Source organism: Monodelphis domestica, chromosome 7, assembly GCF_027887165.1.
Source record: "Monodelphis domestica isolate mMonDom1 chromosome 7, mMonDom1.pri, whole genome shotgun sequence".
Taxonomy (NCBI): domain Eukaryota; kingdom Metazoa; phylum Chordata; class Mammalia; order Didelphimorphia; family Didelphidae; genus Monodelphis; species Monodelphis domestica.
The window spans coordinates 25,563,183-25,578,829 of NC_077233.1; the positions used below are offsets into that span (position 1 = coordinate 25,563,183).

Here is a 15,647-nt window from a genome sequence, read left to right on the forward strand (position 1 = left end):
CAGAGTGAGAGGAGCAGAACCAGGAGAACATTGTGCACAGAGACGGATACACTGTGGCACAATCAAACATAATGGACTTCTCTACTAGCAGCAATGCAATGATCCAGGACAATCCAGAGGAACTTATGAGAAAGAAGCTCTCACATCCAGAGAAAGAACTGTGGGAGTAGAAAAGCAGAAGAAAAACATATGATTGACCACATGTTTCCATGGGGATATGATTGGGGATGTAGACTCTAAATGATCACTCTGTTGCAAATATTGATAATATAGAAATAGGTTTTGATAAATGATACATTTAAAACTCAGTGGAATTGCTCATCGGTCTAGGAGGGGGGGAGAAGAGGGGAGGGAAAGAACATGAATCATGTAACCATGGGAAAATATTCTAAATTAATTAACTAAATAAAAATTAAATGTAAAAGAAAAAAGAAAAGGCTATATAGAAAGTACAATTTTGGCTGAGACATAAAGGAAGCTACAATGTGGAGATGAAGAGGGAAAGCATTACAGGCATGAGGGGCAGTCAGTGAAAATGAAATGGATAAGTTGCAAATAGATAAGTTGCAAAGGTCATTTATATGTTGTATCCCCCCCACTCCCACCCCATACTCAAATAAATGACACAGAATGTAACTCTTAGAAGACAGGAACCATTTTTTTTCTTGGAATCTCTAGAACCCAAGCATAGTCCTTTGCAAAAAAAAAAAAAAAACTTAGTGCTTAGCAAATGCTCATTGAATTTACTTGTCAGTATCTAAACTTAAGTCCTTGATTCCAAAATTAACAGCTTTTTTACTACACCCAGTTTCTTTTTTTTCTACAAAAGTAAGTAGGAGCAGGAATATAGACAAACAGTCAAATGATGATTTTATTTTCAACATCTTGTATTGATACCAAAAGTATCTATAAAATAGGAGTGGAGCAAGAGATCATAGGAAAAGTACAGAAAAGGCATTTTCCACAAAAAAAAAAGCAACATTTGGACAAAATCTACCCATGCTATTTACCTTTTGGCTCCTCTATCGAAATCAAAAGTCATTGTTGTAGATATGGTTCCAATACTGTCAATGGTGAATCCTGAATCCTCTGGGGAAATGAGGTACTATTGGATGATAAAAAGGTAAGTCAATTCAACAAGTAATTATTAAGTACCTACTATATGCCAGGCACTGAGAAAAGTGCTACAGATAGAAAGAAGTGGATAAAAAAAGTTCCTGCCTTAAAGAGTTTACAGTCTCATTGGGGAGTCAATAAACAACTATAAGAATAGAGTAGAGATGGGAGAGGAAGAGAGAGACAGAGACAGAGACAGAGACAGAGACAGAGACAGAGACAGAGACAGAGACAGAGACAGAGACAGAGACAGAGACAGAGAGAGCAATGCTGCTACTAGGGCTGTATCCCAAACAAAAGGAAAGGGAAAAGGACTCATATGGACAAAACCATTTATAGTAGCTCTTTTACTGACCAAGAATTGAAAATTGAAGGGATGCTCATCCACTGGGGAATGGCTGAAGAAGTTGTGGTGTGATTTTAATTAAATTCTATTGAGCTGAAAGAAATGAGCAGGATGCTTTCAGAAAAACCTGGAAAGACTTACATGATCTGAGTTCATGAGTACATGAGCAAGCAAAATGAGGAGATGGGGAAGGACAAGAGGAAAAGAATTTGAGACTGAAAACAAAAAAAAATTAATAAAATAATATTTTAGATGCAACTGGGAAATGTTTAACAAAGTAAATTAAAACATATATAACATTTTTAAAAGCCAAACAGAGGTATTTTATATTTTGTCCTAGAGATAATAATGAGTATTGAATAGGAGAGTGATGTGATGAGAACTGTACTTTAAGAAGACTGCTTTGATGATCTGGTGGAGAATGTACTTGAGGCAGGAAGACCAACCATCAAAAGGTTATAATACTCCAAGCATGAGGTAATAAGGGACTGCATCAGAATGGTTGCAGTTTTGGTGTATAGAAGAAGGCATTAAAAAGATGTGTTATGAAGGTAAATTCAACAGGGCTTGCAACATATTGGATGTAAGGGGAAGATGAGAGAGTAAGGAGTTGAGGGGGACACTGGGGCTGCAAGCTTGAGTGGCTGGAGGAATGGTGATACTCTCAATAGTTAAAAGGAAGTTGGGGATTAAAGACGGGTCTGTAGGTTCATTTATAGACATGCTAAGGGTGAGATGTATAAGGCACGGCCAGTTCAATATGTCCAACAAGCAGTTAAATAAGGAGGGAATCAGACTTTATAGTTATCAACAAACATCCTCTGAGCTAGAATCCCTCAGGATGAGAAAATCCCCAAGCCCTATACCAAACCTTTAACCTCTTCCTTTCCCTAGATGTCTCAAACTGGTGACTTTATGATCACTGACTATATCTACTATAGAGGGTATTCTTTTTTTAAGCATTTGTTGATTTTTTTAGTTTCATTTTTTTGTCATGCAAAACACACTTCCATATTGGTCCTTATTGTAAGACAAACTCATACATAACCAAAACTCCAAAATAAAACCATAAATATACTGATGTGAAAGACGACTCCAAAAATTCTTTCTCTGGAAATGGATAGCATTCTCCATCATAAGTCTTTCAGGATTGTCCCAGACATTATATTGCTGAGTAGCCAACTTTTCTCAGATACTCATCATCCAATAATCCTGTTACTGTATGATATTCTCCCAGTTCCATTTATTTCATTCTGCATCAGTTCCTGCAGATCTTTCCAGCTTTTTCTGAAATCTTCTTGCTTATCATTTCTTATAGCACAATAGTACTCCATCACCAACATGTACCACAATTTGTTCACCCATTCCCCAATTGATGAACATTCCCTCCATTTCCAATTCTCTTCCATTACAAAAAGAACCTCTACATATTTTTAATATAGTAGTAGCTCCTTTCCCCTTTTTAAAAAATTATCTCCTTGGGAAACAGACCCAGTAGTGGTATTACTGGATCAAAGATTATGCACTTTTGGATAGCTCTTTGAGCATAATTCCAAATTGCTCTCCAGAATGGTTGGATCAGTTCACAACTCCACCAGCAATGCATTGGTGTCTCAATTTTGCCCCATCCTCTCTACCATTTACCACTTTGCTTTACTGCCATATTGGCCAAACTGATAGGTGTGAGGTAGTGCCTCAGCATTGTTTTAATTGACATTTATAGAGGATATTCTTGTTCAAGTATAAGGGCTGGATTACATGGTACCTGATATTCCAACTCTAAGACTATGTGAGTCCATTTCCCCCAAATGTAACAGTCACATTAAATATACACTCAAAAAATGTTTATTTATTGAATATGAAGATGATTGGATGGAAGCATGACAGAGAAGACAGAGAATTGCAATAAAAGTAACAAAGACATGGATTCAAGTGACACATACTGGATTGTGACCCTGGAAATATTTAACCTCTTAATGCCCCCAGACAACTTTCTGGTCCTCTATGCTTCAAAGATGCTGCTTCCAGGAAAATGGAGTCCTTCATAGACCACTCTCTATACCACTGAATTGACAATATGTATTGCTAACAAACCACTATGTCAAGACTGTTGGGAAGATGACGTTATTCACAGACCTCAAAGTATTATATAAGGGAATAGCTAGTTGGTTCAGTGGATGGAGAGCCAAGCCTAGAAATGTGAGATTCTGGATTCAATCTGGTCTCAGAAACTTCTTGGCTGTGTGACCCTGGAAAAATCACTTAACCCCTATTGCCTAGCCCTTACTCTCTTTTGTCTTGGAACCAATACACAATATTAATTCTTAGAGAGAAGGTAAGGGTTTGTATTAGGGGGAAAAACATAACTATCAGATCCCATCTAATCTGAATAAAGTAAAAATGGAATTAAATGTAGTAAGAGGACTGCTAAATTCTTGATACTCAGGAAAATCCCACTTCTACATGTAAATTATGAAGTATAGAATCCTAGATTTAGGTCATCTAATCCAACCTTGCCAGTCTCTGTTTCCTCAACTGTAAAATGGGGATAATAATAGCACCTACTCCCAGGGTTATTATGAGGATTAAATAAGAAAATATTTTTAAGATGCTTAACACAACCAAAGAATAATGTTCTAAATTGATGAAATAAAATTAAAACTAAAGGAAAAAAAGATGCTTAACGCAGTGTTTAGAACATAGTAGGTGCTTAATAAATGCTTGTTCCTCTTCCCTTGTGCCCTGTGTATTTTCCTAAAGTACAGATACAAATGTAGCATGGTTTCCCATTAATTAAAATTTTATAAAGTGGAAAAATGTCAACTAATTAAAGCCAAAAACACTTTTAATCCTCCTGTTTGGATATCTGAAGTGAAGAATATTTCTAAAAGTCATTTCCAGGAATGCTCCAGAACAAGACTATATTTTTCAACCCAAAAGATTTCCTTTCTTCTTCATTGTTTATTGTCTATCCCTAGAGGATGCATTAGAGGGTTGGTTTGGGTGTTATGGAGAAGGAGTTGATGATGTATGCCCCAGAAGGTAGAAGGAGGGTGAGATGGATTATTCTCCCCTTTAGTCTTCTTCAAATATGTCTCCTCTTTAACCTTGCCTTTTACTCCCCTCTAATAACTGGCCTTGTAGGTGAACTTCTCCCTCTTCCACTATGACAAGGAAGTCAATTTAGGATAAATGACAATCTTTATTCTAACAATAATTGTCAGGGGTAAAACAGGAAGAGGTCTGAAGGTTTAGGGTCTAGAGGAAAGGGGGGCAAGGAAGTCTCTGTCTGTCTAAATCCCCCTTTCCTCCCTCCAAAGTTGAGAGACTCAGGCTTGACAGCCTGGCCTCTGGGAGGTTCAGGTTTGTGATCCCTGGTCTTTGTCACAGCAGAGCAATGTCCAGACCCAGGGTGACACAGGAGCTGCGTGAGATCTTGTTAGGGCTGTTTCTTATTCTTCTCAGGTTTCTGCCACACTTCTTGGTATCTTCCCTCAAGATTCTAAGCCTTCTCAACTATCCCTCACTATGGATGGAAACCTTTGCATTTCTTCCAGTCTCTGTCTTTCAAAGTCCCTGGATTATTCCTCTACAACAAGGGGGGAGTGTGAGATTCTGACCCAATAAAGACAAAGTGATTATATCTGTCTAGCATAAAGACCAACAAGATGAGAAGTTTTAAAACAATGGAAAGCATAATGTTTTGGTTTGAGTCTGGATGTGGGATATTCATTGGTATGAGGATTTCCCCAGAAGATGGACAGCTCTTCTGGAACTTATAGTTAATTCTGCTTGGGTCCCTAAGGGTGTGAGTGATCCGCCCACTTTCACTCAGCCAGGCTAGGTCACCAGCATGCTTGAACACAGTTCTTCCTGTCTCCAAATCCAATCCTTTATCTACTAGACCATTATGCTTCTTGGAAGGAAAATAAAGAGCTTACTTAAAATAATGCTTCCCCCTAAATAGCAACATAATGTTAATATGGGCAAGTTTTCAAGTGAAGAGAAGAGGAATTGGATTATCTGCATGAATGTCCATGTTTCATTTCATTTTATTCTTATAGATGACCGACCACAAGACCATAGGTCTAGAGCAGGAAGAGGACTTAGAAACCACTGAGGCCAAAAAGTTTTTTTTTACAAATATTGAAACTAATATGACCAAGAATTTATATGACTTGCCTAAACCCAAACAAAGATTCAAACTCCTGAGACTTCAAATTCAGTATTTTTTTCTGCTGCATCTAATAATGTGACTTCTCTGAACACTAGTAGGTTTTTTAAATATTAGAGTACCTTTCCATAATGCATGTTTTAAAAATATCTCAATTATAGGTGGAAAAATGAGAGAAAATATATCTCTTTTTTTTAAACTGGATGGAAATATATTTCTGAATCTAATATATCAAAATATATTTTGATAGTGAAGATTAAACCCATTTGAAATTTCAAGGTATCACAAAAATCAGATTAGGGGCCTCGTAATAAATCAATTTGATGGTAAATAATTCTATTTATAATAATTAAATTTTTAATTCATGCAGTCCTTTTCTAGATAGTCATAGAAGTTGTACAGAACTGATATCAAGCCCGTAGGAGAGTAGCAAATGCTAAGCATGTTTCTGATGGTGAATCTGGCCTTAGATAAAAAAGATTTTTTAAACTGCCTATTCCTATACTCATTCTTATCATTTTTAATGAAAACTTTCTAGTTTAGTGGGAGAAACTTCCAAGTTAGTCAACTATGAAAGAATTCTCCTAGACTACATTATTATACTATACTACATCATAATACATATATTATGTGTCATGTCATATATTTTTACTATTTATTTTTATACATAAAATATACTATGTAACATAATAATATAATACACATGATTTGTTAAAAATATGTAATAAGTTACAAATATGCTTATCCAAGAGAAATAAATTCTGATAATAGCTATGTCCAAAAATCTATTTCTCATTTTTTTATTCTTTCCTCTCCCTCCCAACCATTCTCTCCTCCCCAAGAATACAGATAATGTGGTATGTTAGGAATATTTTATCAAATATTCCCATGTTCTTCATGTTGTGAAATAAGACACATATTGTTTACCCTAGAGATTCATGGAGGAAATAAAGTAAAGAATGTTATATTTCAATCTGCATTCAGACTCCATCTGTCCTTTTATGGCAGTGGAGAGTCTTTTCCATCATGGGTCCCTTGGAGTTGTCCTGGATCTTTGCTTTGTTTCTAATAGTTAAGTTATGTGTCATATGTTATATAATACTATATTGCATGTGACATATATAATACCATAATTACACTATATTATAGTATAACCAATGTTATAACAGTTTATGTTTTAAATAGGGCTGGGAAAGATGTTATTGATGATACAAAATGAATATAGATTCACTTATAAATCCATATATAAGTTTAGAGGTATAAATACATGAAGAATAGGCTCTGATTTGCCGTGAAAAATGTCTCAGCATGATCATCATCACATCAGTTTCAAAGGTCTGTGGCACAGTGGATTTTATTGATGATGGGGACCACCTAACTCCTTCCCTTCCAGCTCAAACTCTAGGGGTGAAAATCACTAAAATATAACCTGTATAGATTACATAATGGAAGTCTATTTGGACCACAGAAATAATCTTTTTATGTGCAGTCATTGAGATTCTGTGTGCTCTGGTCAGGATTACAAGACTAGTTGTTTTTTTTTTCTGGGTCAGAGTAAAACTGTAAACTATAACACTAATTATATGAAGGACTTTAAGTATAGTGCAATAATATTAGTCTCTTGTATTTCAATTGGACATACTGATTTATAATGACTAATAAAATTTTGTCAATTTATTTTTATGGTCCTTTTCCAAGTCATTTTGTTCAAATAATCTTAACAGAACACTGTCAAGCTTAAGTGCTTCTTTTAGAAAGAGAAGGAGAATTTAATGGATTTTCTAAAGGATTATACACAGTTATTGTTTAAAATTTGGCCTTTCATATACTATTCTACTATATATATATATATATATATATATATATATACTTTTATTACTGTGTCTAAATTTCATAATTGCTCTTTTTGCCAACAACTTTTCAAGGAGATATCTCAGTCATACTTCCAAGAAGGCCTTCAAACTGGTTCACTGTGGCTACTTTCATAAAGTTCTCATTTCAAGTTTGTTCTGAGAGGAAGATGGAATTCCAGCTTGGGACACTGAAATAATTTCACTTAATTTAACTAACTTAGAATGAAAAGAATTTCTTAGTAGTCTTAAATAATTAAGTATTTTTCTCCTTTCCATTTAATATCAGAAAAACAGATTATCTAAAAATGGGTCTTCTAGAGGTAAGGCATTTCTATCAGTAGGGAAATAAAGAATACTTAATGAGGGAGGAAGGGGAGGTTGTGGTCCAACCATTCCACATTACAAGTGTCTAATCTATTTTTTTTCAAAAATTATATTTTATAAGATTTATTAATAATCACTAGAAATAACAAAATAAAAAGGTACCAAAATAAAACCACATGCCTATGGCTAATCTGCCTGTTTAAACAGCCCGCTCCAACACAGTTGCTGACAGGAAGCAAAGAGAGCTAGCCATGGAAGACCACCTTATTTATTCTCCTGTCTACTTCAGCACATAACGACAGGAAGTCAGTGGCTCCTGGGAATCATAGTTTTTAGGGTAACAGATTTTAATGAGTGTCTAATCTTAATGAACAATAATGACATGAAATTCTACCACCAGAAAAGTTTTGTTTTTTTTTTAAACCCTTACCTTCCGTCTTGGAGTCAATACTGTGTATTGGCTCCAAGGCAGAAGAGTGGTAAAATGGGGGTCAAGTGACTTGCCCAGGGTCACACAGCTGGGAAGTTGCTGAGGCCAGATTTGAACCTAGGACCTCCCATATCTAGGCCTGGCTCTCAATCCACTGAGCTACCCAGCTGCCCCCCAGAAAAGTTTTAATGTGCGTGGGATCTAGGCTTTGCCTCAGAGACCCAGATTTAGAGAATGCTTATCACCTGTGCTATTCTTTAGGGGTTAGACACAACAGCTCGGCACTCAGTCAATGAGACTCATTAGGTGAAATTTAATGGTTACCACTTGACCAAACAGTACTACAAATCCACTCATTGCTCTTTATTTTCCCACTAATTAATTCCCATACGTGTCCTTGGGATTTCTGTCACGTCCAACATAGGAGTGGTATCCTATCTCCCTTGTTACAGTTATTCCAGGTATGGCTCTGAATGAAAGGAGAGCCAAAGAGAGAAATATCTTTTGTAAGGTCTTCGACACAGCCATCCCTGTATATGTTTATAGCATCTAAATGAATTGCTACAACAAATCAGATGTTTCTCAATGTTTGGGGCAATGTAGAGGGCAGCAGGGTGTCCAAGAAACAACATGGTGTCAGAAGACCTTGGCTGAAATCCCACCTTCTAGCTGTGTGACAATAAAGAAGCCATGTGCCCTCTGAGCATTATTTTTCTCTCTTGTAAGGAGAGACAGAGAGAAAAAGATATAAAATTACCTGGACTACCTTCCTGGCAGAGTTATTATGGAGAAAACACTTTGGAAACTGTAAAGGGCTACACAAATGCAAGTTGTTATTTTAGCAGCTAAATATTTAGAAAGTTTAGCAGTTTATAAAACAAGGTCTTCCTCTTTTTTTTAACCTCTCCCAATTGATAGTGATAGTATGCAGTACCTATGAGATTACATATGTGTGATGTTGAGAATTGTGTTGCTAAGCAACCAGAAAGTAGCTGGGAAAGCAATAAAAAGCCACCTCAATGAATTATCGATGGCAAAAGAGGCCAACATTAGCAGACAGAAATGAACTCAAGCCTGGGCCAGTTGACTTGTGTTCATTCTTCAAGGCTGAAATCCCTACAAAGGCTAATGGTTCCAATGCACAGTGAATATTAGCCTTTTATCAGAGACTGATGAGATAACAGTAGAGACCCACTAGGATGTTATCCTTAGAGTATATACAATAGGAAAATGTTATAGGTCAGCTTATCCTCTGGTGAGATCCTTTCCCCCATTTTGTGTGGGGTCAAGATGAGGCTCCATTTCTGCCCCCTCTTTGAGCTATTCATCAAGGATGATTAGCTGTCTAGGAACTCTGAGGATTTAAAAGTGCCAAAACCTAGATTTCAGGCTAAACACAAGTGATAAAAGTTAAGTCTGCCTTGCAATATCACGCTAGCTTGGTATTCTCCAGAAACCAGTTGCAGAATTCCAATTTCAGGATTCATTTATGACTCAAGACAAGAGTGTGTGTACGTTGCATACTCAATGACTAGTACAGTATCTTTCTTGCACACAGTATTCAGATATTTCAATATATTTTTGAGGAGATTCCCTCCATTCATACAAATCCCACCCTATTCATATTTGTTCATCTCATGCAATTCTTGTCCATATTCCTCCCCGCATTCACCCCGAAGGTTGACCTTAAATCTTGGGGGCTTTCCTTCTTTCCTCTTCATAGCCAAAGAATATCAATAGGGCAATTGAGCTAGTCATCCCTTCATTAGTTACCCTCCACTGTCTCCACTTGATCAGCCTTTTTCTTATTATTCTGCATACATGGTGTCGGGAGACCTTGGCTGAAATCCCACCTTCTAGCTGTGTGACAATAAAGAAGCCATGTGCCCTCTGAGCATTATTTCTCATCCTTAATTCTGGCTGCTCTTCATAATTCCTGCCTTGTTACATATTACTTTATGCTTAATCATTATGTGCTTCTCCATCACCCTTTAGGAAAATGTGCTTTCCAAGATCCATCCTCTCCATGGCTGGAAACTCTTACCACCAGGTTGACCACTTGGTGACAATTTCTTGGCCAAGGCACCACAAGAAATAAAGGAATGTCCCTGAATATCTCACATACTCATTCGACTTCTAGAGTGACTAATAGGCATGGAGACAACGCATTTCTTAGACAGAGTAGGCACTTATTAAGACCAATATTAAAAGGGGGAGCAGCTGGGTGACTCAGAGGATTGAGAGCCAGGCCTAGAGATGAGAGATCCTGAGTTCAAATGTGACCCCAGACACTTCCTAGTTCTATGATCCTGGGAAAGTCATTTGACCCCCATTGCCTAGTTCTTACCATTACATAATACTCAATATTGATTCAAAGACAAAAGATAATGGTTTAAAAAAAAAAAGAAATGTTGATAAAACTAGAAAATTTCTGCAGCATGGTATAGTGGATAGAATACTGACCTGGGAGTAAAGAATCTAACTAGATATGTAACCTTGGGCAAGTCACTTAACCTCTATTTGTCTCAGTTTCTTTATCTATAAAATGAGATGTCTGGACTCAATGGCCTTGAAGTTCCTTCCAACATTATCTATGATCTTTTTAGAAATAATTTTATCAAAAGTTTCAGAAGAATCTGTAAAAGCCTCCTTGAATTTAACAAATCAAATGTGCAATGACAATAGCATTATATATCAAAACAATTTTTAAAGACAATAATTCTTGTCAATGCTATGATAAATCATGATTCCAAAGGACCAAAGATGAAGCAGGCTAAAAGATGACAGCCTTAAAATGCAGTATGTGAAGTGAAAATTTGTTTTTCTGAACATTATTCATATCTGTTATAAAAGTTTTCTTTATTTTTTATTATTGAATTAGAAAGGAAGTAGGAGAAAGATAATAAAAATGAATGGAAATAATTTTTTAATTTTGTTTAAAATTACTTTAAAATATTTTTATAATAACTAAAATTTACTAATGTGGTATCTCATATGCATAAAAATAGCAAATACTATGCTACACATTTTATATTATTATCCACATTTTTATAATTATTATCTCATTTAGTGCTGACAACAACCCTGGGAGATAGGTGCTATGATTATTCTTATTATACCAATGAGAAAACCGAGCCAGAGAGAGGTTAAGTGATTTCCCCAGGGTCACGTAGTGTCTGAAGTCACATTTGAACACGGGTCTTCCTGACTTCAAACCTGGTGCTCTATCCACTGAGCTGCATGGCTATCTCTTTTTTAGCTTTAAAAAAAAGGGTTAGAAGTTATGTTTTGGTTTTTTGTTGGTGGTGTTGTTTAACTTAAGGAAGCCTGTTGAGTTAATATTTTTAAGGCATTAGTATGAACTCAATCCATTTTAAAAAAATAAATAAAAACCCTTACCTTCCGTCTTGGAATCAATACTATGTATTGGCTCCAAGGCAGAAGAGTGGTGAGGACTAGGCAATAGGGGTTAAGTGACTTGCCCAGGGTCACACAGCTGGGAAGTATCTGAGGTCAGATTTGAACCCAGGACCTCCCATCTCTAGGCCTAGCTCTCAATCCACTGAGCTACCCAGCTGCCCTCTCAATCCATTTTTAATTGGATCTGTACTTTCATATGTGAAAAGAATCTCAGTTTAGAAACTCCTTCCATGAATAATGATCACCAGTTCTTCTGTACCTTGCAACCTTAGGGAGTTTATTAGGGTTAAGTATCTAGTTTGAGTCATAACAGTCAAGTATATATCAGAGAAAGAACTTGAACTATTTGCCTTGACTCCAAGGCTTGCCTTCTATCCACTCAGTCCAGTTGCTTATACAGTATAGTACAATCAAATCCTACATTATCCTCTTACCCTTTGGTATCTAGGAACAGCTTCCAACTTGAAAATTAGATTAAAAAATATTTTAAGTGCCCCTGGTTACCAAAGACACCAAGGTCAAGTAATTTAATATCTCTGAATTTCTGTTTCTTCATCTGTAACATAGAATTAGTGATACCTACCATACCTGCCTCACAAGCTTGTTAAGAAGCAGCTAGGTGGCACAGTGGAGAGAAACTAGAGTCAAAGGCAGGAAGGCCTGAGTTCAAATTAGACCTCAGATATTTACTAGCCATGTGACTCTGGAAAATTCACTTAACCATTATTTGACTCTGTTTTCTCATCTATAAAATGGGAACAATAATAGCATCTGCTTTCTAAGTGCAAAAAGGGAGATTTTGAACCCTAAACTTCAATCCCCAGAAGTCCTTGGTATTTCCCAGAATTCCCTATAATCTCACCTGAGGCTCGATGTTGGCAAGATCACAATTGGTATTTAACTGGTAGTAATGCCTCCCACCCTCTTCTCTTCTCTGCCATTGCAATGATGTAGGACGTTAGTGGTAAGCTAAGCACGGGATTCTGAATTGGCTAATCAGCCACGGGCACATGGTTTTTATTTTGTATCTTCTTTATTCCTTGATTTCTAATAATCCATAATAAACCTCATAAAATATAATATTTTTATTACTACAGACTAATTTAATTTTTACATAAGGTTTTCATGAGTATCAAATGAGATATCTGAAAAACATTTAGCATAGTCCTTTGCATATAGTTGGTTTTGTTGTTCAGTCATTTCAGTAATGGATGACTCTTTGTGACCCCATTTGAGACTTTCTTGGCAGATACTACAATTTTCACTATAGCTCATTTTATATATGAGACAAAGGTTAGGGACTTGCCCAGGGTCACTTAGCTAATTAGTGTCTGAGGTCATATTTGAACTCAAGTCTTCCTGACTCCAAGCCCTACACTTTATCCACTACAGCCACCTAGCTGTCCCTTGCAAATAGTAGATGCTTAATAAATGATCATTTGGGGGGAGAGAGAGAGAGACAGAGAGAGGCAGAGACAGAGAGAAAGAGAGAGACACAGAGAGAGAGACAGAGAGAGAGAGAGACAGAGAGAGAGACAGAGAGAGAAAGAGAGAGAAAGAGAAGGAGGGAGGAAGATAATTTATATAATCCTCAAAGCCATGAAGCTTTTTAATAAATGCTATTATTACCTAAAAAAGAATTAAAAGCAATTGCAATTTTGTGATCCCTAAAGCAAAAATAACTTTTCAGTTTTATGTGACAATAGTTAAAAGTATAAGTAACAGAATAGTAGGGGGTATGTAAAAATCTGTGCTGTAAGTTTCATTCTCACAACCATTCAATCTTGATTGAATTTTGAAGATGATTTCACAATGTCATGTCACTGTGCTATGGATGTTATAAACTTGTGTGCCATCTTGTGGATGATATAGCTAGTTTTATGATCATAAGGGAAATGATCCTCAAATTCAAGGTTTTCCTAATATTCATGTTGTTTAGGGTTGTTGGGTTGCTTTGTTTTGTTTTTTGCCCCAAATCTCTATGTAAAGTTGGAGAATTAAATACATTATCTAGATAGTTGGTGAGAAAATACCTTTTGCCTCAGTTATCTGGGGGTGGTTTTAAACTAAAGTGGATTTCATTAGTTTTTCCCCTTCCTTTTGATAGTTGGTACAATACTTAAATAACATGTGGCCACAGATAGATAAGTCATAATACTTTATTGTTTGACCAAGCATATTGTTACTCTTGGCATCGTTTGCTGATGTGGAATGAGAAAGAATATTTAGCGTAAGACCTCAAAATTAATATTAGGAACCAAACTCTAAAAACTTTGGCCTTTGAGGCTCAGACACATGCAATGTGATTGTCTACACAACAGGAAAACAGCAGAGTGAGCTTTACTACATAAAAAATTTCCTTTGGGGAGCTTCAGGTACCCACATGTCTGTACTCACTTGAACTCAAAGCACTCAAAATAGATCAGTCATCTCATCAATTTGTGTGTTCCCTCACATAAATCTCCATAAAGGAGATTATGGCCTTTCCATGTCAGTCTATCCTTTATGAACCTTGTTCATGTCTTCCTCAGTTCACCACATAGGATCCCATCCTCTCTTAATTCTAGTGCCTTCTCTTTGTTAACCATTTCCTACTTATCCTGTATAAAGATTGCTTTGTATATATTTGTTTGCATTGGATTGCAAGTTCCTTGAGGGAAAGGACTCCTTTTTCCCCCTTTCAGTCACCAGAGCTTAGCACAGTACCTGGCACATAGTAGGTGTAATATAGGGCCAGTCAGGAGGGTCACTCCCCCCTACACTGGTGAATTGAATGAGAGGGAGAGAAGGGGTTGATCTTCCCCTCTCTTCCCTTTGGTGAAAGCAACTTCATTTTGTTCCCTGAGGGACAGAGTATTCCTCCACAGAGATTTGGTTTGGGAGGTAGAAGTTAAGGACTGGAGGAGATAGTTAGAGAAATGACCCACTGCTTCCCTTCTTGGTCTTAGCTGTTCTGTAAGAGGCAGGACAGAATTTCCTGCCTCTCGATCCTCTCAATATCCCAACTCCCACTTTCCCTTTGAGATCTGGGTTCACTCCCCAACCCTAGTCTTGAGCTAATCCTCCTCTTTGGGGAGAAGTATAATTCTCCCCAAATCTTCAGTCCCCTTCCTTGATGTCAGAAAGTAGGCAGACCTGATCTATATAATAATTCTCTAATGGAGAATCACTCAGGGAAGGGGAAATAGGAGGGTTGGATAAGTAAAGTGGGGGGGCAGTCCCTAAAATTGACAAACTGATCCCCAAATCTTGGGGTCCAGGCTCTGACCTTGACCCCTTTTTTGGTCAGCTGCTGGTTGTCCCTATTCTTGAGGTAATCTGGTTATTGCTAAAGTTCAGGACAATGAGAGAGAGAGAGAGAGAGAGAGAGAGAGAGAGAGAGAGAGAGAGAGAGAGAGAGAGAGAGAGAGAGAGAGAGAGAGAGAGAGAGAGGGAGGGAGAGAGAGAGAGATGGAGAAAATCATTGGAGAGAATTTCCTTAATAGATGGCTTTTTTCCAAAGTCCAATCTATTATGTTGAATTGAGTTGAGTAACAGATTTCCAAGGATCTCTAGGAAGTCTTTGGTGTCCAAAAGGGGAACCTTCAGCCTTTGAGATCTTCCTGTCAGGCTCTCAGCTGAAGGAATGATTTGGAGTTGGTAGTTTCTCAGTTCTCCCAGTTCCTGTTCCCTTTGGTATCCTGGGTCTCTTCCTTTCTGCCCTTCCCCCTCATGGGTTGCTTCTTGCTTTAGTGGATCTAATTTCTCTCTTTCGCCATTTCACCTTTTGCATAGTCCTCTCTCTTACATAGGTTCTTTTAAAATGTCTATTGATGGATTGATTCAATCTGCTAGAGACCTTTCTAGCAATCTACTTCATAAGACATTGTAAGAGTACCAGTAGAAGATTCTAGCAGTCCATTTGTCATCCTTCCATCTTGCCACATGACCAGGTCATTCTCTCTTTCTATCTCAAAATTCCTTGATGGTGCCCTTCAACTGTCT

The 15,647-nt window shown here is 37.1% G+C and overlaps 1 protein-coding gene across 1 annotated transcript in view; it reads right to left on the reverse strand.

Moving 5' to 3' along the window:
- The window catches only part of LOC103096880 (cadherin-related family member 3), a 100,359-nt gene that overhangs the window by 46,010 nt on the left and 38,702 nt on the right, over positions 1-15,647 (reverse strand). The window contains exon 5 of the mRNA XM_056806262.1: positions 1,011-1,105. Within this exon, the coding sequence (XP_056662240.1) occupies positions 1,011-1,105 (95 nt within the window). The remainder of the gene's footprint in view (positions 1-1,010; positions 1,106-15,647) is intronic.